Source organism: Pteropus medius, unplaced genomic scaffold, assembly GCF_902729225.1.
Source record: "Pteropus medius unplaced genomic scaffold, Ma_sr-lr_union100, whole genome shotgun sequence".
NCBI lineage: Eukaryota > Metazoa > Chordata > Mammalia > Chiroptera > Pteropodidae > Pteropus > Pteropus medius.
In genome coordinates this window covers 10,357,027-10,379,891 of record NW_024350924.1, presented here as the reverse complement: position 1 = coordinate 10,379,891, position 22,865 = coordinate 10,357,027, and the positions used below count along the sequence as shown (strand labels likewise).

Here is a 22,865-nt window from a genome sequence, read left to right as displayed (position 1 = left end):
CCACACTGCCCAGGTGGCTCGTGGAAGCGCCTTTCACTTACCCGGCCACGCTTGCCAGAGAGGCTCTGGGTGAGGAAGGGGAAGGCACTTGAGAACAGAGACAGGTGAGCGGGAGGGGGAGGGCACGGAGAGCCGGGGGCCTGGGCGACAGAGCCCGGCTCTGTGCTCGGCTCCCACGGGCGGGAGGGAGGGTGGCCCGTGAGGACTCTGCTCCGTTCACGGGGCTCACTGGCCTCCTGCTCTTCTGCTGCTGGGGGTGGCACAGATTACTGCTCCCCAGGAAGACCTCAGTGTGTGAGGATGCTCAGGCGACCTTCAGCCCTGACCTTGGATCGGAGACAGGGGAGGCTCCGAAGGTGTCGGGTGTTAGTTGAGTGTGACCAAGGCATCTGGCGAAGGGAGGGAACCGAGGGGCAGAGCTGCCCCCTCCCTGGCTGTCCTTCCCCCTTTCTGGGGGGGTGGAGTACCGTGCGGCTGGAGTACCGTGCGTGGGGTCTGCCAAGGGCTTTTTGGGTTTGCCCAGCTTGGAGCCCAGCCTGTTGGTAGGAAGCAGGTCAGAGGTTACTTGAACTCCAACCATGCGTCCCTGTTAAATACATCAGCTTTTAAATCAATCTTCGTTCAAAGTCCAGTGAGCTCGAGACTGCAGCTGCCAGCGAAGAGTGCATTCCGAGAGCGCCCAGCGGCTCCTCTGCGGGTCCAGGTAAGAGCCGACTCTCGCGGCCGCTGCGGCCCGGCTGCCCGGCCCACACCACCTCCTCCATTCTCCTCGCTCCTTTCCTGAGCCGCGGCTGGCCGTCCGGAGCAGCAGAGAGGCCCGTGGGGAAGGAGCCAAGGCCCCTTTGGGGGGTGTGGGGGGGATGGACGACTCCAAGGTTCTCTCTGCTCGCGCTGGCCCGCGTCTTGCAGGTAAGGATCTGCTTCGCAAAGCGGGATCCATCCGTGGACTGATCCGCAGGAGCAGTTTTCCCAGGGTTGCCTGGGGCTTTGAGGTGCAGCCAGGGGACTGAGGCCGCAGACAGACCTCGTGGGTCACAGGGGAGGTGCCCCGCCTTCTCACTACGCAGGGCTCTGGGGGTTAGAGCTTCTCTTCGAGGATTCAACGAAACTTTCCCACCGGATCATGAACACGGGCATCCTTCCTCTTTTCATCCTGTTATAGACCACTGGGAAAGGGGGAGACACAGTGATTGCTACGCCAGCTGGATCTGAAAAGGTAGATTAGATCTCCCGGCTCTACCATTTGGAGCGTCTGGTTGTTTGAGTCTTGTGTGGGTCCGGGGGAGCCTTGCTGTGGCACTCACCCAGGCGATTCTCCTGCACCACCAGCCGCTTCCTTCCTAAGCGGAGGGGTCCCTTTCACGTAAGGACTCGTCAGCTAAGGGGAACCCCTGAGCGGCTGGCTCGGTGAGGACACATCCCTCTGTAGTTCCAGGCCCTGTGGCGGGGCTGCCCCCAGCACGCTCTCATTCCGGGATCCCGGAGGCTGATGGGCTCAGGTCACGGTTCTCCAGTCGCCTGGAGTCACATGTCCCTTCCTGCGGCAAATAACTCGGGGACTTTGAGTTTGTGTGTTATGACTAAGTAAATCGTTCTTACCTTTGACTCTTTTGCTTGTTCTTTGCACCGTAAGTTGCTAGTGATGATGTCTTGTGCTCACGGACCCCTGGCTAGATGGATGCTTCTCGTCCAGCAGAAGGAAACTGGAGGTTTGACTCAGTTGTTGGTGGCAGGCTGTTAGACAAGTCCGTTAGCCAGCTGTAGCCTCCACTTCATCTGTTAAAGCCTTTTGCTGAAGGCTGTCCTGAAAATGACAACTACGTGTTCGAGTAGGAACACAAAGGCGCTACATTTCAAATGCCGCATCCAAGGCGGATAGCGGGAGAAACAGCCTTGCGGTCAGTTGGGAGACCTCGTCCCATCTTTTGATCTCGTCCAGCCTCTATTTGCTCATCTAGAGTTGAGACTAGATGATCGCAATCGTTCTATTCAGCCCACCAAGTGTAATGGATCTTAGAGTTTTGGAGGCTGGCTCCTTGTCACTTGGATATGAATTCAAATGCTACCTCCCCAGGAGAGGCTTTTAAAATGAGCCTCCCCTCTCCACTCCCAACCCCCCTCACCTATCTCCTCATTCATAGCCTCTGTCGTCAGAAATCGTTTACTTTGCATGTGCCGCCTTTGCCAGAAGTTTAGTTTCAAGAGAGCGGGGATTTCATCCTTGGTGTTACCTGCTGTCATCCCAGCTCCTAGAACACCTGGCAGAGAGTAGATGCTTAGGTATTTGAGTAAGTGCAAGTTAGTGGCAGAGAAGGAGCTGCAGGCAGAGAATCGGCGTGTTTGATAAGCTGCTCTAAGAGGCTGAAGAAGTCCGAGACTCTCAGGTCTTCCGAGGTCCAAGTCTGATCATGTGGGAATGGGCATCTCTGGTTCACATGACTTTCACATCTGTTGCATAGGAATTTGATGAGATCAGCAAGTTCGAGCTAGACATATTTTCCTCAAGATCTCAGCAACTCCTCTCCTTGGTCCTTCACGAGGGACCCGTGCCCAGATTTCTCCCATCTCTTTGCCCGGTTGTCATGGTTAAATGTTTAAGAGCAGGGTGTTGGGACGGCAAGCCTGCATCTGGAGCAGACGTGTTCTTCCTCTAAACCTGATTCCTCCTCGGTCAGGTGGGCATCGCAGAACCTAGTTCCTAGTGTTGCGAGGAGCAGGTGGGGGAATGAGCTCGGGTCTAGCACACCTGAAGTGCTACTATTCTGATGATCTTCAGACAGCTTTGTGAGGGGCACGACCCCAGGGAGGGAAGGAGCCCAGGCTGTGGCAAGGGGTTTTGATAAGCAGGAAAGGCAGCCCCTAGCCCACTGGATGGCAGCTAGGGAGGGCGTGCTCCAAGCCTCACACAACATAAACACTGAAGCGCCTCTGTAATCTGCAGGACCGAGTCTAAGGCCCTTTACAGTCCTTTCAACATATACCTGTTTTCTAGGCATTTGGAACCATTCCCCATTCCCAAACTCACTATTTCTTTTGTCTGGATGCCTTCCTCTTCCCAGCTTACAGAACAGGGAGGCTGGGGAGATGGTGGGAGGAGCCTGGACTCAGCTGGGTTTGAATCCAGGTTCTGCTTCTCTAAATAACTACGGGAAACCAACTTTTCAGACTCTTTTCTTGTAAAATGGACCAATGAGATTAAATGAGAACTCATAAAAGGTGCTTTGGCTGGTGCTTGGAGCTTCAGTACCTGCCCCATCGTAGGTACTAAGTATAACTTACCGATTCTGTAAATGATACTTGAAATTCAGAGGATGAAGCGATACCTTCAGACCGTGGCGGTCAGGAAAGAATTTGGAGATAATCTGATATTTGAACTGAGCCTTGAAAATGGGTAGGCCTTGAATTCATTCACTTGGAAAAAATGTTTGCTTAGGACCTACTATGAATAAGTAACCAGAGTGCGGATGGTATTTCGGACAGAGCATGGGGCCTGAGCAGAGGGCAGGCTGAGCGTGGACGAACACACACGGGCCGGAGTGGCGTCTGCTGAGGAGTTAAGGAGACTGACATTGGGCTGGGTTATGCCGAACCTCAAAACCTGAGCCAGGAGTCTGGAGTTTGTGTCTTGAACGAGTTTTTAGAGACTAACATGGTGAGAGCCAGATAAGGAGTTTGCCTTGAGGCGGGGACGGGGAGAGGCTGGAGGCGGGAGGACCTGGTACATAATGAAAAAAAAAGAGCCAGCGATGGAAATGCAAGTTCAGAGGATCTTATAAAACAAGGTGCCAATTGCGGGGGAACAGCCTGGCTCCAGCCGGCTCTCGGGGTGGCTCGGCTATTTTCAGGGATCTTTCCGTGGGGGCATCTGGGTTTCCACACAATTTCAAGTCCATCTCTCTCCCAGCCCGCAGAGCTCTCAGATAAGCCAGTAAAGTGGGAAAGACTTTGAACTCCAGCCCAGAGTCCTGCCATATAGGACAAAGTATTGTTCACGATAGATAGCCGGGCGGTACTTGGTACCAGCGGGCCAGATGATCTTTGAGATAAACAGATTCCATTCCTTGTCATCTGTCAGAAACAAGTATTCCGCCCTGGGCTTCTCGATCATTGTTCTCCACCTAACTCTAAATGGAATGCATTTCACTAACTTCCCACGTTTGAAATCTCTTGCTGGCTAAGCCCGAACAGTAGCTATCACGGTGGGGCAGTACAGTGAGCAAATTCATGTTTTAGGGCCCCACTTAGCCTTCTGTTTTCGATACTAGTTGTTTAGAATTAATAACTTGAGTTGTTGAATTTCCGCAGGTCTCGCTTTTCAAAGGAGGAATCCAGGCAGCCTTCGATATGTTATCTGCAGCCACGATATAGGCTCTGCCCTAGGTAAAACAGTTTTGGAGAAGGATGAAATTGAGTTGCCTTTATTTCTTCCTTGCTCGAGACATCTGTCGGTACCAGCGGAGGTACAGCCGGGTCCCTTTCATGCCGCTGGAAGCAACAGCGGCTGCCGAGGCTCAGAGAGTAGGCAGACAGGCTGGGTGCTGGGCTGGAAGCCCTCGTCAGGGCTGATGGCCGTGGGGAATTCCAGGCCTGTCTAGAGTTGCTGATTTAACATCGCCAGTCTCCGCCAATTGTATTTTCCAGTAAAAGTCTAGCGGTTGGTTGTCTCACGCTTTACCCATGCGTACAAACGGAGGAGCAGCCTTTCTGACGAGGGCCCGAGGCCTGGTCGAGCTTCCGGCAACGTCGCTCTCTCCGCACTGAAGTTGGGTGTTTTATGAACCAGCACGGAGTTCAGTGCCACGTTCAGGTGGAATGTTGCCCTCTGTTCCCCTCGGGCCTCCACGAGACGAATCACTTACTCTCCGCTTCCATCCTGGACTGTATACTCAGATATCCCTCCGTAGTCACAGTCATTAGGGTTAAATATGATTCACGGGCTTTCTTGCTCTGTTCTTGCCGTTTGGTTTTTCCGCGGCTCGAGGGCTGGTTACGTAAATGCCTCGTGAGGAGAGGCCGTTTTCTTTGCCTTCTGATCCTGCTGCATCACTGAGGTGCTGTTAGCTGAGACGGTGGGACTCGTAGGAGATGGGGTGATTGACGCCAGAGGCTCGCTGTGTTTATGGAGTAACCCCACTGCATCTGGCCTTCGGGAGGTCAGCAAAGAAGACGCTCCTTGGGCTCTTCCTTTCCTGATGGCCGTCATCTGCGCCTGGCTCTCACCGATGACAGCCCCCTTTTGTTTTCGGCTTCCAAGCAATGCAGTTTATCCCACATCCTTTCTCTCATCTTTTGGAAATTTGGTGACGCTGCCTATTGAGTGAGCCGGTCCACTAGTTGGTCCCTGGTTACCATGGCTACCTGGGCCAGAAATCTCCCTAAGGTAATTCTTCCCTCCTACCGCCTTCTCCGCTCTTATCTGTTTCTTGGGTCCCTTTGCTGCTGTACCTCGGGCTCGTACCTCTTAGAGCTCACCTGCCCAGGTGTTGGGACTCTGGCCAGCTTAGTCTCGAAGTTCTAGAAACACTCCATGGAATCTTATATTTCTTTGATACACAGCATTTGGTGCTTTTTAAAAAAATTTTTATAATTCCCTAGCTTTCAGGTATACATGATGCTTCTGGGCTCAGGGAAATCTGAGTTTATTATTTGAGCTTTATTTCATGGGGAACAAAATCTCCAGCCCCGACTCTTCAGCAGCAGAAACTAACTTTGCAGAGGGCGGCGAATGTGTAGACAGAGACTCTCTGATCTGCAAATCAAGGTGCCTGCCCATCCCTAGTCCGTCATCCAATCTCTTCAGCTCTGAAAAGGCAGGAACGCCGCTCAGATGTCCTCCCAGAAAACAGGATTCCCATTACACCAGGCCTCCCACCGGAGGACGGGGACGATGGCGTGCGTGACTGGGCTTCTCTGCTCCAGGTACTGAGTTTAGACGCTGCACATGTTCTATCTTAAGTAATCTTCACCGTGTCCACATGCATTTCCTATTGCGGGTGTTCACCTGTCTTTAGCTCGTATTTAAGAAAGTTGCCCATGCTCTCACAGCTAGCACCTGGTGACATCAGGATTAAAAACTGGGTTTAGCTCTAAAACTTGTTCTTTCCAAGGTCCTTTACCCCGACTAGGATGCCAGGGGACGATGGAAGTAAACATGCAAATTCTCTTCACATCAGCCACATACCCACACGGCCGCTTAGATTTTTCGTTACCGGAAGTCACTCTGTTCTAAAGATTCTTACGATGACCTTTTCTGTGTCAACCACTTAATTTTTGAAACTGTCCCCTCAGTCCCTTCTCTTTCCCCCTCCCCATTCATCCTGCTGAGCCGATCCCTCAAACGCTGCCTGTCTTGTCCTCCTGGCTTCTCTGACCTGTCCGTTCACGTGGGCCGCACAGTGTGACGCTCCAGCTCTGTGCTAACGGTGAACACAGAAGTCCTCACCCCCTGGCCTTCTGTTGTATAACATGTCGAACCCCAACTTGGGGCAGAAGTTACCGCTTTCGCCTTCTATTCTCAGCGTGAGAGCCGTGAGGAACCACGCTCATTGGTCTGCTGTGAATTCGTGAGGTCGATCATCTATCTATCTGTCTCAGGAGAGACTGTGTAATTGACCTTAGTTGTTCCTTAGACATTTTTATTCGGTTTGTGGACTCATTGCAGTGAAACACACTGTGGCTCTTCGGAACCCTTTTTGCCAGTGCTCATAAACTGCCAGCTCAGGAGGCTCAATTCTGTTTAGTCCAGATGGAGTTACTTGAGCCTTTGGAACAGATGTCGGCTCTTTAAAATGGGGGACATGTTGCATAAATCTAGATCTCCAGGTTCTCTTAAGAAATCGGGCAATCCGGCACGTCTTACTTCCTCGCAGCAGCTGTCCCCGGGTGCTAAGCCGGGGCTGGTTCCCAGTGCTCTCCTGGCCAGCTTCACTGGCTTATCGCTGGATATTTTGGTCCATTTTCTCAAAGTTCAGGATTTGTCTCAACCACTTTGCAGGAGAGACTGAAGCTGAGGTAAGTGACCTTATTTCCCTCTGTCCTCTTCTGTCTTGTCCCAGTGGAAGTCGTCCCTCTCGTCAAGGCTAAACCCATTTCCTATGCCCGCCCGTATCATTCCTCGGATATGCAAACATGCTGACAGTTTCTTAACACGAGAAATAAAACCATCCAACAACTTTGCTTTCCCCTCAAGCTGCTCTCTCAACTCTCTCAATCATCTATTCTAAGACGTACTATATTCATTGTCCCTGCTATTTACTATCCACTTGTTTCTTAGTCCCTTATCCATCTTGGGCTTCCATTTTCTCAACTCAGCGGCATTTTCTGTGTACATCCTTTTTACCTCTTGCCTTGTGAACCATCCGGTCTTAAAATTCTTCTTTACTGTGTTTGGCTACACCGTGAAATCCCAGCCTTCTGCTTATTCTTCTCGGCCTCATCTTCTCGTCGCCCAGATATGGATGTCAGTCACCCAAGGCTCTATCCCTGGCCCTTTTCCTTCCACATTTCACTCTTGGGCTTCGCCTTGCCCTGCTGCGCAGACTCGAGGCCCTCATCTCCTGAGCGCCAGCCCCACACTTCTGTCTACTGCAGGGTGTCCTGCCAAGTCCTCTGATTTAAACCTGTCCCAACCTGACTTCGCCGCCTCATGCCTCACGGGTACGCCATCGTTTAATGACATCGCTTTTCGGCCACTCACCAAAGCATGACCCCTTCCCTTTGCAACAGCCAGCCCGAGTGGGCTGCATTACTCAGATGTATTAGTCTCCTAGCTGCCATAACAGAATGCCACACACCGGGTGGCTTAAACAACGGAAATGTATTTCTCCACGGGTCCAGAGACCAGAAGTCCCAGATGTAGGTGTCAGCAGGTTTGGTTTCTCCCGAGACCTCTCTCCTTGGCCTCTCCCCTTCTTGCTGTGCCCTCACACGGCCTCTTCTCTGTGCACATGTACTGCTGGTGTCTCTTCTGATAAGGATGCCAGACCTATCGGATTAGAGACCCACCCTTATGATATCATTTAACCTTAATTATCTCTTTATAGAGCCCTATCACCAAACAGTCACCTTGGGGTTAAGGCTTCAACATGCGAACTTTGGGAGAGACACGATCCGGTCCATAACAGAAGGGTAGTCCAGGGGTTAAAGCAGGAACGATGTCAGGGTTGGTTAGTAGAGCAAAACTGAGCTAAGGTGATAAATTCAGGGCAAGTACACAGCTGCCCCTCAGGGAGGAGCAGACGGAATGGGACGATGGCTATAGAATTAGAGTATTCTTGCAGCTCAGAGCTGAGAGGAGCCCAAAGCACAGCTGCATTCGAATGTGCTGTGGCCTCAGAAGACTTAACCATACATCTGCCCTCTGTGACTGAGGCCGTGAGACCCCAACAGGGCTACCTGCCCCCACGTGCCCCCACGTGTGAGTGCAGTCAGCCGTAAGTAGGGAGTAATGGCCCCGTGGCTCTGACGCTGCCTGGGGCCGTGGGCCTGCTCTACCTCCTGGGCGCTAGTCATGAGCAGTGTAAATACATATTTTGGATATCCGTGTTGTCGTACCTGTCCCGTCTGAGGTCATCTCTGCATGGAGAAGTCTGAGGGAACAGGCCTGAAGGCTTAGTGCAGTCTGTCTGAGTCCTCACCGTGGTTCTTCTACCCGTCACCTGTGTATATTCTCACGGCTGCCACGCTGGGTCGGGCCCTTTATTGCACGCGAGAAGGATTGTTACGACAGCCTCTTACCTGGCCTCCCTCCCGTGTGTCTTTGCTTCAGGCCATACCACCTACCATTCCTGAAGCCCTCTGCTTATAAGCCTTGGGTGCTGCCTGCTGCCTCCCAAACTCAGGCCAGACCCCTCGGGCTACTGGTGGTCAAGACCTTTACGGTCAAATTCGTCACCCGGGAATTCCCGCCTGTTGGTGGTTCTTCAGTCACGCTGGGTGTTTGTCTCATCGACCCTCCCTCCAAACTCGCCCACCTCCGCCCCTGATGTCCACGCTATTCCGTGCCTAAAATGTTCTCTTCCTTCTTCTGCACCTGCTGAGGTTTCTGTACCTACCCCTCTGTCGTCAAGGTCTAAACACAGTCCTGCCTCACTTGGGAACCCCTCCCTTGTCTCACAGTGTAGGTCTTTTTGTACTAAAGCTTTTCCTTCACCCTAAAGTCCCTCGAGAATAGAGGTGGTGTTTTACTTTACCCCATCGAGCACTTAACACTATTTTGCATCTAAGTGTGAGGTGAACATTTGTGGCGTGAGCAGATAAAATCAGGTTTGGGGTAATAAGGCTTCTTGGTGTTCCGTAGACTTATTGTAGAAAGTCGAAAGACCAATGTTCATGATCCTAAACTTCACCGCTCTGTGCTAACTGAAGAAGCTAACTGTTTAGGGAGGGAAGAGGTCGGTAGGGAGCATGAATGTGAGGGAGAGCTGGCAAGCGGCATTCTCATTCGGCCTTGTGGGATGACTGGGAGATTCACGGGGTGAGTGGTCGGGCCTTAGACAAGGATGGGGCTAGGCCTCCACCCACAGGATTGAGGGAGGGGAGGAATGGCCTCAGCTCTTCAGGCAGATAGGTTTGGGGGTGAGGAGTGGCCTGTCAGTTTTAATTCATAGGATAAAGAGCCCATGGGGGCTATTAAAGGTTGTTTTCATCTGCTCGACTCTTAAGTTTGCCTGACTTAGAACTAGAACTTGGGGAGGAGGCACAAGGCACAGACTTTAGGCTGCCACTCGCTCCCATGCTGTTGGCCAGTGCACTGACTGTGGGCAGAGCTGGACACTGAGGACGGAACAGGGTGACCAACGGCCTCTCCTAACCAGGCTGTCACCTTGGTTTCTCAAGTTGAGTAAAGGCAGGCTCAGGGTGGCTGTTAACAGTTCACCTGACCTTGACATTCTCCTTCCCATGAGGGCATGATCCCAAGCCTGAGGGGAGGGGAGGGCTGTTAGAAGCAGCAAAGGGGATTTTTAAAATGCTCACGGTTAGGTTTCAAGCCTGGGGATTCTGAGCGGGTAGGTCCGAGGGCTTTCTAAGCATCTATTTTTATAAATCCTACCTGATGTGTGAATCGGGCTGGGGGCAGCTAGGATTTAGAATCGAACCGTGAGGTGATTGTGAAGACTCAATGAGATAATGTATGACCTTGACACAGCGTTCTCAAACCATGACGTGATTTTTCTGTGACGGTCTGTAGATTTACACCACCGACTAGTGTACCTGTTTCCTCAAACGGAAGCGCCTGGTGCCTTTGGCGGACGGAGCAACTCGCAGGATTTCAGGGGCGAGAAATGACGATCCTATAATCGCGAAGTGCCGACTTCATTTCTCCAGCGATTGTCATTTCTTTTTCCTTTCTCAGAAGATTTCGCTTTTCCCCGGCCTGCATCGCGACTGAGCTACAGCGACTTCGGGATTCCTTTACGAAAGCCTCTCTGGGAGCGCGCAGGCGTTACACCAGTAGCCCTGCTGTCACCATGAGGTCACTTTTGTGCTGGGAAATGCTTTGTACTCTCGTCAGGCTCCCCCTGACCCTGAGACGCGCATGTTTCTCAGGGGATCGTGGAGTTTTGATGAGCTACGTGGCTTTAAGCTCCCTTCATTCCTACCCTGCCCCCGCACCGGGCAGGCTTCTGAGCATTTATGCCCGTGTGATCTTTTTAAATCCCTGTTTTCGAGGGGAGAAAGCTGACGAGGCCCTGGGAATCCTCGGGTATCCCTACCCGGCTCTGACTAGAACTTCTGGGCCTGGAAACCCACTTTTCTATCTCATCCGCGATGCATCCGGCCAGCTCGGAGGCCTGGCCGCTCTGTTTTTCAATTGCGGTCTTCCTTGTCTGCCCTGCCTCCCCTAACTCCTAACAATCCTTCAGGTCTCGGAGCTGTCGTTCCTCCCACCCCATTCCCTGCTCCCGAGGCTTTCCGTTACCATCTCCTCTCCTGGCAGGTCATTCGCCACCTGTCACTGTAAAACTACGTCCTCCCTGACACAAAAGGCAAAAAGTGTGGGTTGGTTTTGTCTACGCCTTTATCCCCAGGGCCCAGAACTTGCCAGGCTCTTCAAATATTTGAATGAAAGTGGGATCGTATTTTCTTAAAAATCTTCGTTCACGCATTTGGACCTAATTTCTTTAGGTCAGGGGACAAAGAGGAATTTGGTCTTGGAGCTATTGAAATTCAAGCATCTGTGTCTAGTACCCACCCAAATACATGCATCTGAGACTCAAGTAAAACGGTTATCCTTGGGGAGCAGATTGACAAATCATTAGCAAGTCCTGGAAGGTGGCCTCTCCTACCCCTAATATTGCTCCCCAAACCGTCTGGATTTGTCGTGATCAGGAGAATTCTAGGGGATGGAGGACAAGGTTCTCACTCCAATTACGTTTCCTCTCCCATGGATCTATCCATTTGGTTTTCATCACAGAAATGGCCTCCACCTTCAACCCCCGGGAGTGTAAGCTGTCTAAACAGGAAGGGCAACACTACGGCTTCTTCCTGCGAATTGAGAAGGACACCGATGGCCACCTGGTCCGGGTCATTGAGAAGGGCAGCTCAGCAGAGAAGGCTGGCCTCCAGGACGGAGACAGAGTTCTTAGAATCAACGGGGTCTTCGTGGACAAGGAAGAGCATATGCAGGTGAACGGGACACACGTGGCACTTCCTCCAGGATCTGCCCATCCTCACGTTGCTGCTCATTGTTTCTGGTGTCGGTGGAGCTTTCCTGGCTGCCGCGGGCCAGGCGGGAAAGCCTTCGTGGCCGTACTTTTCTGCCAGCTAATCAAACCTCCCACGCTTACCAAAGAACTGTAAAAATGATGGCTAGATTTAAATAGCGTCAGGTTGAAAATGCATTGCTATATGCCAGGAACTGTGCTAGGCAATTTCATATTATCTGTTAATCCTCGTTACAACCCGAGGTACGTATCAGCAGTTCACAGGCGTGAGGTGGAGGCTCGGAGAACTCAGCCGGCTAGTGTGTCCGTGCAGTGACACGGGAGTCTGCCCCTGCCCCAGGCCTACCTGCCCCGACGTGGTCACTGTCTTCATGGACCTGGCAGGGCCTGCTGTGCTCTCGGAGGCCTTCGTCCCTAGAAAGGACCAGTCCTCATAAGCGTCGCCTGAGCTGGGGTTGGGTCTCACTCTCCGTTCCTACAGTGCTAGAGGCTCATCCTAATCGGCACCTGGCTCTCGGGAGGACTGGGGTCCCCCCTGCTGATTGGGTGTCGGGGATCGGCTATCGGAATCTCCAGGGCCAGGTAATCAATCAGCCAGATAATCAGCCAGCATCCCTCTCGGGCGGTTGATAGAGGCTGATTGGTTAAAGTTATCTCTTCCCTTCTTCCTCTTAGGTTGTAGATCTGGTCAGAAAGAGCGGGAATTCGGTGACTTTGCTCGTTCTGGATGGGACTTCCTATGAGAAAGCCATGGAAACCAAGGTAGACCTGAAAGAGCTGGGCCAGGAGCCGAGCGCGAACGGCAAGACGCCGAGTCCCGTGGCGAACGGAGGGACCCAGACTCCGACCCAGCCTCGGCTCTGCTACCTGGTCAAGGAGGGCAGCAGCTACGGCTTCTCTCTGAAGACTGTCCAAGGTGAGCCTGCGGGCGGGGCATGGACAGCCAGCTTTCCCGAAGGAAGACGGTGATTAATGACTTCTTTGACTAACTTTTCAGTTGCTATGGCTCTCCGAGGCAGCTGCACTCTCTCCCTCCGGCCCCAGCCCTGCCTCGCACAACTGTGCAGTGAGAGGTCAAGACACTGGACAGCAGTGTGTGTGTGGGGGGTGGTTACTGGGCACTCTTGACCTTGAGGTCAGAAGCTTCGAGGGTCGATGTTTCTTTATTCTCCTCCAGCTTCCTTAGTGTGAGGGTGGAGAGGAGAATGGAGAATAAGAGGCCAGTAAAAGGAGGTTCTTCATAACAGCTTTTGATTAATAGGTAGCTCGGTTCATCTCTGTGCCCAGGTGGTCACTCATTTATTCAACACATTCTCGAGCACCTAGTGATGTGTCAGGCACAACTGTCAGAGTTGCCGAGGACACCACAAAAGTCTCCACCTCCTGTGACATTTAAATCATACCTTTAGCCGTGGCCCCGCATCACTCTGAGGTGTGACCTTGACCTCAAGCTGAGAGGTACACAGTGATTTGAAAAGTCCGGACCCCCAGGAAGCACTAGAAGTTCGGCTTCTAGAATTTCAGAGGTGCAGGCTGACCTGTGCTCGGCTGACCATGGTTTCTGTAATGGCTTCTCCGGGACCAAGGTTGGAAACTGTGAGAGCTGTTGGCCCTGGGGTTCCACCTTGAATGCTGCCCCTTTGGGGACTGGAGCCACTGGTGGCGGGCCATCTCCTGGTGAGTGATTAAGAGCGGACCTATAGGAAGCATAAACTAGTGTCCACGGCTTACTTACTGCAGCAAGAAATACGAACTAGCTGTAAGAGGTATTTCTCAAGTTTGCCAATTAAACACAATGGTGGTGTAGGTGGTCGAGGGCAGCTTGGCATTGCTTAGAAGTCCGTTATCAGAAACATGGAAAAAAATCATCATAATTCAGATCCTATTCACTTGGCCCTTGGGCTAACGTCCATGGTGAATGAATGGTTTCGGTTAGCTTTATGAAGAAAACGTTTCCTTCGTGACGAATATATAAATGTTGTGTTTAAGGAAGCAGAGTTTAAGTTACTGTTATTCCTTACAAATAATTTATCTGGTCATTATACGGCAACCTTTTGCTTAGACCGGATATTAATATCTTGAAAGGATTGACAGCATTCTTTTAAGAAGCACTGAAGTCACAGCGCCGTCTGACCCAGACCGTTCGTGTGTAAGCTTCCCGTCCTCTTTCGCTCGCGTGAGTGAGATGTGTCGAATCCGTCGGTCTGTGATCATTGGTGACAGTGCTAACTAACCAGGACAGAACGGAGTGCATGCCTTCTAATTCTACGAAAGCAAAGGGAGCGTGACACATGAGCATGGTTTGGTACTTTCTGGTTCAAGAGGCCGGTGCCACCTGCGGGTCCTTCCTCGCATCGAGTTGGGCTCAGAAATTCCATTCGAATCAACGACGACTGAGCAATGGCTGCGTCGAGCTCAGCCAGGAGCTCTGCACGCAGGTCCAGATCCGGAGCCAGGCTCTTTGAGTTAACCCTAAAACTGAAAGTTCTAGTTTTACATTATTGGGAGAAAACCTTTTACCATTGTACTTTCTGCATCCGCCCCCTACTCTTCCAGGTAAAAAGGGCGTGTACATGACGGACATAACGCCTCAGGGCGTGGCCATGAAGGCTGGCGTCCTGGCCGACGACCACGTGATGGAGGTCAACGGAGAGAACGTAGAGGACGCCACCCACGAGGAGGTGGTTGAAAAGGTGCGTCTCGAAGGGCTGCTTTCCTCACCTCTGCTCTGGTTGGAGGTGGCGGGAAGAGAGCAGTCGGGGTTTGTGACGCGGGGGGCGTGACTATAATGATGGGAAGTGGCCCCTTTGTATTGAGAGCAAACAGACTCGCTAGTGCCGTGAGCAGTGTTGGTAACGGGGTCGAAGGCCTTCGCTCGTTTCACGTCATCTTGAAGAAAAGGGGTTTCGAGAGCCACTAACTTCATCTTTTGGATCTTGAGTGGGCCTGATTGGGAGCCCCCTCCGAATTTAGAATAGATCAGTGTTGAGCCCACGTTACTGAAAGGTTCGGGGCATAAACGCTGTGGCGAGGAATACGGGGAGTACCCGGGGCCCCCACCCCTCTCATGTCCAGCATCGTTCCAGACTCATGGAGAACACGCCGAGGTTTTCCTCTGAGGTCATGTGGACCCCTGAGAACTGACCGACCTTCTCTTCTCTTGGTAGAATGATCTTTCGAAGTAGGCCTTGACTTTCTTTTGTTTTCCAAACTCCTTCTCCAGCCTTCGCCTGAGTACCTTTCTGGGTTTGCCGAATTCCAGCTCACACTTGGGTTCAGTTGGCATCGGTGTGGGCGAGGTCACACCTAACGAAGGGTAAACGAGAGCCGTGGCAGCAGAGGTAGATAAACACCAGTGAGGTGGCAGGAAAGAGCGTGGCAGCTGAAACCCGGGCCCTCCGTCCCGTGTGTTCTGTTGAATCTAGACTCTCGGTCCCTCTGTCCAGAACCGTCCTCTCTCTCAGCATCGTTCTTGGAGACCGACGCTGGTCCTCACCTGTGCGTGTGCTTGCAGGTGAGGAAGTCGGGAAGCCGTGTCATGTTCCTGCTGGTGGACAAGGAAACTGACAAGCACCACAGGGAGCAGAATATAAAGTTCGAGCGAGAGACAGCGAGTTTGCAGTTCCTGCCCCTCCAGCCCCGGGCTGTGGAGATGAAGAGGGGAAGCAGCGGCTACGGCTTTCACCTGAAGAGCAGCCCAGAGCAGAAGGGTAAGGCGCGGGCAGAGCCGGAGCCCACAGCGTCGCCACCCGGTCTGACTCCAGAGCTCCACGAGCCCCCAGCTCCCCACCAGGTGCACGAGGGGGACAGTAAGAAGCTGGAAAGCAAAGCTGGGTCAGTTTCCATGCAACCCTGGGGCCTGCTGGGCACCCCCAGGTTTCCATGGCAGAATAAGAAGGCAGGATTTCGAAGCTGGGCAATAGTATGCTGGTAAATTGGCTCTCGGGGTTGGGGGGTAAAAGCATCGTTATTCGTAGCATTTGTTGATTTTTGCGGTGTAAATACTCCCACCGTGTCTGACTCCAAGCTACCAACATGTCACAGTTGAGATTATGCACAACCAGTTCTCAGGAGCTGGTGTGAGCAGACCCGGCACGCTGGACTGGAGGCAAGGTGTGGGGCGGGACCTGGGACTCGAACAGAACCAGGAGGCTTTCTGATAGGCACAGAGGTCCTCCCAGGGCAGGTGACTCTATGAAAGAATGTAATAAGTTCAGGCCATGTAAACTGTTATACAACAGGAGTTGCTGTTTCTTTTTACTGTATCTATTTACCTGACTTGATCAAATGTTAATTTGGTCCATGTTATGTAAAAAGTATCCTCAGGACCTTTGAGACTATCAAGTGGATCAGACAGAAATTCTTAGTCAAGGAGCCTCCTATCACTAGAGGAGATAAGAAACACGTGTAACTGAAGGTAGATACCGAGAAGCACCCCAATAAAAGGGAGGTGGCAGTGGAGGGAGGTAAAGTCCTGTAGAACTCCAGATTGGAGCCAGCTCTTCTCTCTAGAAGGCGCTAGAAGGCTTCATGGAAGAGGTGGCATCTGGGCTCAGGCTCTGTAGTATGAATGGAATTTGGACTAGACACAGCAACGACGAAGAAGGCCATTCCAGAAGGACAGCTGTGTGAACCAAGCAGGGGGGCGCAGGCAGTTTGAGTGACATCTAGAGCGTAGCGCGGGAAACCAGGTTAGAAGGGCGGTTTGATTGACAGGGAAGGACCTCCGACGCCAGGTTGAGTTTGGACTTGGTTCTAGTTGTGAGGCGTTAAGTTTTTTGAGCAGCGTGAGAAGAAAAAATTAAGCCTCCAGTGTTTTGGGGGCTTTAGACATCTCAGTCACTCCCAATAATTCTGCAAGAAATGCTGACGTGGAGGGCTTAGAGAAGATCCAGTGATTATCTAAGGTCAATAGTTAGCTGTGGAATAACCGGGATCAGACTCAGGTCTGTTTAGCTCCAAAGCAAAGCTGATGCTGTTGCACTGGGGAGTGACTTGGTCAGACTTTGCGTCAAGGTGAATCTGAAGGTGGATGTGTATTGAAGGCAAGGATCAGGGACAGGGAGAGCAACTGGTAGTTTAGGTAGAACTCAAGGCAGGAACTAACACAAACCGCATTTAGGGTTACGGAGGTGGGACTGGAGAAGCGATGCCTGTGATGTTAGGGTAGCACCGTAAGACAGCAGTTGACAAGAACGGGCAGTGGGTGGTGAGGCGGGTCAGAGGCTGAGTGTCAGTGGGGGGCGATGGTGCTCCAAGTGACAGGTGAGGGGTGCTTTGGGGATACATTACGTTGGGAGGGAGCTCTGGGCTACCCAGTCGGAGATGCCCAGCAGCCAGTGGGAAAAGTAACACTGAAGCTCTTTAAAACAGTGCTCGGCACAAAAAAGGAACGTACGGCGGCATCCGGTGAAGATGTTCAAGTCACGGGAAGGCCAAAGACGCAGCCTCGAGGCGTGCACACAGACCCGTTCACGGGTGCTACTAAAATGCCCGCATGGGTTTCCTAGGGTCTGAATATTTTGGTTTTGCTCTTTGTGCTCGCCCCACCCCATCCTGCCTTTTATGGCTCAGCTTCTACATAAGATGCGTGGGTCCAGGCTCGCCCACCGACCTCCCAGGAACCTGCTGACTCTTCATGCTCAGTACGCTATTTTGTCAAGATTGAATTCCAGGCCCTTTTAGAAACAACATGATTTTCTTTAAGGCCCTTTCGTTGCCAATGGCTGGGTTTGTTCCTGGAGTTGAGTTCCGAGCAGGGAATGGGGCTGGAGAAGGGTGCTCACGGGCTTCCTAGGATGCCAGTCGGGGGACAGAGCCCGTAGTCAGCCTGCCTTTTACCTCTATTTCATCAGCGCTTTGGGCGGCAGAAATCCTAGTTTTTCAGTGATCTTTCTGATAACGTCATTTATTTCGGGGGGTGGGGTTAGGTCAAGTCATCAAAGACATAGACCCCGGGAGCCCAGCGGAGGTGGCTGGCCTGAAGACCAACGACCTGCTAGTGGCTGTCAACGGCGAGTGTGTGGGGTCCCTGGGTCACGACGACGTGGTGGAGATGATCAGGAAGGGTGGGGATCAGATTTCGCTGCTGGTGGTGGACAAGGAGACGGACGAGCTGTATAGACTGGTAAGTGGAGCAGGGCCACACGCTCAGGCGTTATGCGGGCTCCATTGCGTCTGCCCCCACGCTGGGCTCAGGCACCCCTTTTTTTGAGCCAATGCTGTTCAGTCCACGGGTAGCCTCTGTTTCCACTCACGAGCCCATGGTGTCAGCACCGGTGTCCAGTGCCGGCTGATGAGAGTAGGGCCGATTTCAGCCGGCTGGATCATCTGTCTGCTTGGTTAAGTGACCACTTTGCTCTCCAGACCGGAAGGGGCACAACGATGACCTTGAGGCTGCACTGAACCTCAGGGTGGCAGAGACAGGAGAGTGCCAAGTGACTGGCACGTGAGTTTTAAGTCCTAAGCTTCAAGATTTGGAAAGAATTTGCAAATATAACTGCAGAATTACTTTTGGTTATCTTGAGAAAAATCCATGATCAGTAGACTACCGGAAAAAGGCAGACACGGCCCTAAGTTTCCTAAACAGGGACCAAATGAATTTTAAACTATAGGCCAGCAAGTTCCATCGATCCCATGTAAAAGCCTAGAAAGGCTTATTAAACAGCTTGTAGTAATTTGAAAGGCTACTCCATGTGAGAAGCAGACTTATTTTTGAGTTGTTCTGGGCACAGCTTCACCCAATAGAGACGCCGTAGGGAGGCAGGTTTTGGCTTAGGACCCCCCGAAGCCGCTAGGAGCGTGATCAGCTACTTCTGCAGAGTGCTGAGCTCCCAGCTGGGGGAAACGATTGAGAAGTCAGAGGTCACTGCTCGGCTGCTGTAGAGAGGATTATGACATCGAGTCCTTTCCAACTTCTAATCTTATGACAGAATGCTTTAACTATAATTTTAATGTTTTGGTCAATCTGAGAGAGAACGCTAATCTAAAAAGATGTCTGTCCTCATCTTCTTCCTCCCTGTTCCCTCCAAAGTAAGTTGCATAGGTGAGTTGGATCGTAAGAGGTAGATTAGTGAATAATACACCTAGAACACCAGTTCCTAGAACACACCAGACACCCAATATTTGAAGAATGAAAACTCATTAAGTGTATGTTACTGTACTTTGCCTCGAGATTAGCTGCTACTGTCGGACACAGCTGATGTGCTCGTTTGGGGCGTGATGTCAGGTATTCGTGCATGTAATCAGTTACTGATAATTTTCCACGTTTTAAAGAGAAAAATGTGGAACATTGGCAAGTATATCACTAAAAGGTCTGAAGTTAGCCGAGCTGGGTAGCGAGCAGGTTCTGTGCTGATGCTACTCTCGCTTAGCAAACGGTCTTGTGGCTAGTAAGACAGGTGGTAACCGAAGGACCCCACGTCTGCCCTTGGCCAAGCCTCTGAACGGGAGGATCGGGGACAGAGCACACATCGTACTCACTTTCGATTACTGCATTTTTCACTCATCACCTGACACGTCTTGGACACTTCTGGGCAGCAACTTAACTGCTGATCCAGGATCTCACCATATCCAAACCTATCCTTTTAATTCTCTCAACTAAGACCCATGGCTGGCTAAGCCCTTAGTTCTGAAAAAGAATTAGTCACGTTTCCTGCTCCATGCCTCTTCTGTATTCGAGACCATCACTGCTGCTTCTCACGGATGGTCTGGGAGTTGAGATGGCTTAGAAGGAGTTTAAAGATGGTGAGGAGTTTCGCATGACAGACGTGTCAGCTGAGGGTTATAACACTAAATAGTAAAACAGAGGACGGCAGGTCTGGAGGGGAAATAATCTTTGATACCATGTGACCATTGGATGGCCGCCACCCTGCACCCCTTACCCCTATGCGTACTTTAGATAGTGATAAAAATAGCGTCTTGGTTTCACTTTAATGTGTTTAAGGAGCTCTGGCCATGACCTTGCTGAGGGGGAAGGGCCACACACGAACCTGCTTGGCGTGAGGCACTGGGCAAGTCCCTCAGTGAGTGTAACTTCCAACAGGGGACAGATTCCCACGTTTCACAGTGACTCGCTCACTATCACCAAGTCAGAGGAGCCAGCGACCCTGTGACTTATTTTCGGATCCTTGCAGGACGCCCCGGGCTGCCTTTGCTTTACGCACGTGTGCACCTGTTCCCGTGCTTGTACACGACACTCTGTGACCGAGCTCGGCTCCTTTATACCTTTTCCGGTTGGAGCAGAGGACTTTTACAGCCCACAAGTAGACATCTCACGTATGACACCTTGTAAATTAAACCAGCGCGTTTAATAAAGTGCAACCCCTCACTCTTACAATTCATGTTTTTCCCCCTTTATTTTCAAAAGGCTCATTTTTCTCCATTTCTCTACTATCAAAGTCAAGAACGGCCCGAGGGCTCTGTCCAGGAGGCTCCGGCTCCCGCTGCTCCTCTGGACGGCCCCAGTCCAGACGCCACAGAGGAAGCAGAACACAAGCCGAAGCTGTGCAGGCTGGTGAAAGGCGAACAGGGCTACGGCTTCCACTTAAATGCGCTTCGGGGTCAGCCAGGCTCATTCGTCAAAGAGGTACGGGGATCTGGTTCCGGCAGCCGCCGAACACGGCCGGGCAGGAGGGTGTGAGTTCTCCCGGTCCGTGACGGTGTAGGAAAAAGGCCACATGGAAGGCCTATGTCACGCGCCATGATGGCTGTCGTGCCCTGTGTCCTCTCGCATAGCTCCCAGGACATCCTAAGCTCACTGCTTTTTTCTTGAACGTCTGTCCCACCTCGCTCTCCAGCGACCCCTGAGCAACGTGCAGGTTAGCGGTGCTCGGGCCCCCCGCAGCTGAAAATCCACGCATGAGTTCTGACCCCCCAAAAACTTAACTACTAACAGTTGACCGGAAGCCTTATGGATAACGTAAACGTTGCTTAACACATATTTTATATGTTACATGTATTACATACTGTGCTTGCAATAAAAAAAATGTTATTAAGGGAATCATGAGGAAAGGCAGTTACGGTATTTGAGGAAAGCCCACGGGTAAGTGGACCCGCGCAGTTCAAACCTGTCGTTCACGGGTCCACTGTGCTTCCAAATCAGACGGCCCGTGAGCCGACAGGACCGTGGCTGACGGCCACTAGCGGCCCCCCGGAGGGATGCCTGGTGGCGTCTGTGCGCCCGGTGTAGAGTCCCTGCCCCGCAGGGCCGGCAGCAAGACTGTCCCTAGCGCTCTCAAGTTGGGGAGGAGGGGGGGGACCTGTGACACCTAAAGCCTTCGACGTCTCAGACGCACATGTGATACCCAGCCGCGGTGACGCTGCTCACTGGAGTTCGGAAGTTGTAGCTTTCACAAGCAGAAAAGCAGCAGGGCAGCGCTGAGCTTCTGTGCCCCGATGGAAAATAACAGGGCTAGGAACAGATTCTCCAGCCGCGCCCTCCCCAGTGCAGGACAGAGTCCAACGCTCCCCGGCGTTCGGAGGTGGGACTCGAGCTCTGTTCGCAGGTTCAGCAGGGCAGTCCTGCCGACCTGGCTGGCCTGGAGGATGAGGACATCGTCATCGAAGTCAACGGGGTGAACGTGCTGGATGAACCTTACGAGACGGTGGTGGACAGAGTCCAGAGCAGTGGGAACGAGGTCACGCTCTTAGTCTGTGGAAAGGTGGCCTACGATTATTTCCAGGCCGAGAAGATCCCGATCGTGTCCTCCATGGCCGACCCGCTGGACGCGGCCCCGGATTCCGCAGAAGGCTCGCTGGCGGAGTCGGAGCCGGGCTCGCCTGTGGCGAAGGAGCGGGTGAGTGGCGGGGCACTCTGCCAGTGCTGTCACTGAGCGGGTGTGTGTGTGTGTGTGTGTGCGTGCGTGTTTGGGCTGCTACAACAAAATACCACAGAGTGAGTGGCTTATAAACATCAGCATTTATTTCTCACATTTCTGGAGGCAGGAAGTCCGAGATTGTGACTCCACCAGGTTCGGGTTCTGGTGAGGACCCTCTTCCGGGGTGTAGACGGCGCGTTCTCACTCTGCCCTCAGAGGCGGGTAGGGGCTGGGAGGTCTGGGCACCCTCTTCTTTCATGACACGGATCCCAGCTCTGTCCTCTCGACCTAATCTCCTCCCAAAGGCCCCCCCGCCCCCAATGCCTTGGATTTTAACATATGACTTTGGGGGGGATACAAACATTCAGACCATAGCCATTGACCATATTCTGAATCGCTTAACAAAGAAACTAGCCGTCTTAAGAATCCTATGATATCGCTATAGGGAGTCAATGACAGTACTATGCTAGCTTTACAGAAAAGAAATATAAACATTAACAAATTTGTGAGTGCCAACCAGCAAGCTGGAAACGAAGCCCGACACAGAAGCAGGTCACCTGGCCTCCGGGAAGTGACTCTCGTCCCTGACTTAAGTCACGCGGCTCTCGAAGAGATCACCCACGTCCTGATGCTCGCTCTGCTCACGGACCCTTTGTTCTCCTTTGCACAGGCCCACAGTACAGCCTCTCATTCCTCCAACTCCGAAGACACAGAGATGTGATCGGAACGAGTGATGGCTTTGGCTGCTAGCGGTTTCTGGGTATTTAATAGGAAGCCTTTCCCAAGGAAGGAGCTGCCACCTGTTTGCTGTCCGTCAGAGGACGCCTGTGAAGCCAGTTCAGCACGTGTGATTGTCTTCTGTTGCCCTCTGTCTCAGGGGCGGCTTCTGCAGCTGGCTTATTTATGGTTAACTGAGGGAAAATTGAGGCGGGAGCCAGATTTTTTTCATGCGATCTCTTTCAAGCATCAACTTAACTACATGTCTCTGTATGATGACCTCTCTTCCTTCCGTAGACTCCTTGAGCACCAAAGATGATTCATAAATCTGTGTGTGTGAGAGCTGCTGATTAAAGGATCTGAGCAGATAAGCAAATTCAATTTATGCTTTTTAAAGAATGTTGTGGTTGCTAAAATAAATGCCCTTAAAAGTGCCTTTTGGGTATGCTTTGAATCTTCCCTGTCAGCTGACCTAACCTTAGGTTAGACAGCGCTTTGGTTTTTGGTAAACTTTCTATGCTTTGACCTTTGTTTTGCCTCTAGAAACCCAAAATGATAAAATTCAGAATACGATCTTAGTAATCAATAGAGACTATCTGGTAATAAAATTCAGGATTTTCTTAAATTGGCTTTCTGAGTGTTCTAAACATTTTCCAACACCTAC

At 51.9% G+C, this 22,865-nt stretch overlaps 1 protein-coding gene and 1 long non-coding RNA gene across 4 annotated transcripts; one reads left to right on the top strand and one right to left on the bottom strand.

Annotated features, from left to right (window-relative positions):
* The first annotated feature begins 613 nt into the window (after nucleotides 1-613).
* PDZK1 (PDZ domain containing 1) lies at nucleotides 614-22,635 on the top strand. Of its 3 annotated transcripts, none has more exons than XM_039841395.1 (9): nucleotides 614-703; nucleotides 11,417-11,628; nucleotides 12,342-12,582; nucleotides 14,223-14,359; nucleotides 15,181-15,376; nucleotides 17,597-17,793; nucleotides 20,035-20,253; nucleotides 21,173-21,463; nucleotides 22,155-22,635. In XM_039841395.1, the coding sequence occupies exons 2-9, from the start codon at nucleotides 11,419-11,421 to the stop codon at nucleotides 22,203-22,205; spliced, it is 1,542 nt and encodes a 513-aa protein (XP_039697329.1). In that variant the 5' UTR covers nucleotides 614-703; nucleotides 11,417-11,418; the 3' UTR covers nucleotides 22,206-22,635. The 3 variants fall into 3 exon arrangements, with proteins under 3 accessions (XP_039697329.1, XP_039697328.1, XP_039697330.1); XM_039841394.1 differs by lacking the exon at nucleotides 614-703 and adding an exon at nucleotides 717-909; XM_039841396.1 differs by lacking the exons at nucleotides 614-703; nucleotides 21,173-21,463; nucleotides 22,155-22,635 and adding exons at nucleotides 717-909; nucleotides 20,465-20,530.
* On the bottom strand, nucleotides 903-2,980 carry LOC120585151 (uncharacterized). The gene is made up of 3 exons (XR_005648251.1): nucleotides 2,232-2,980; nucleotides 1,600-1,804; nucleotides 903-1,166 (listed from the first exon to the last, which is right to left on the bottom strand). It is a non-coding gene; the product is annotated as an uncharacterized LOC120585151 (long non-coding RNA).
* Nucleotides 22,636-22,865: the final 230 nt, after the last annotated feature.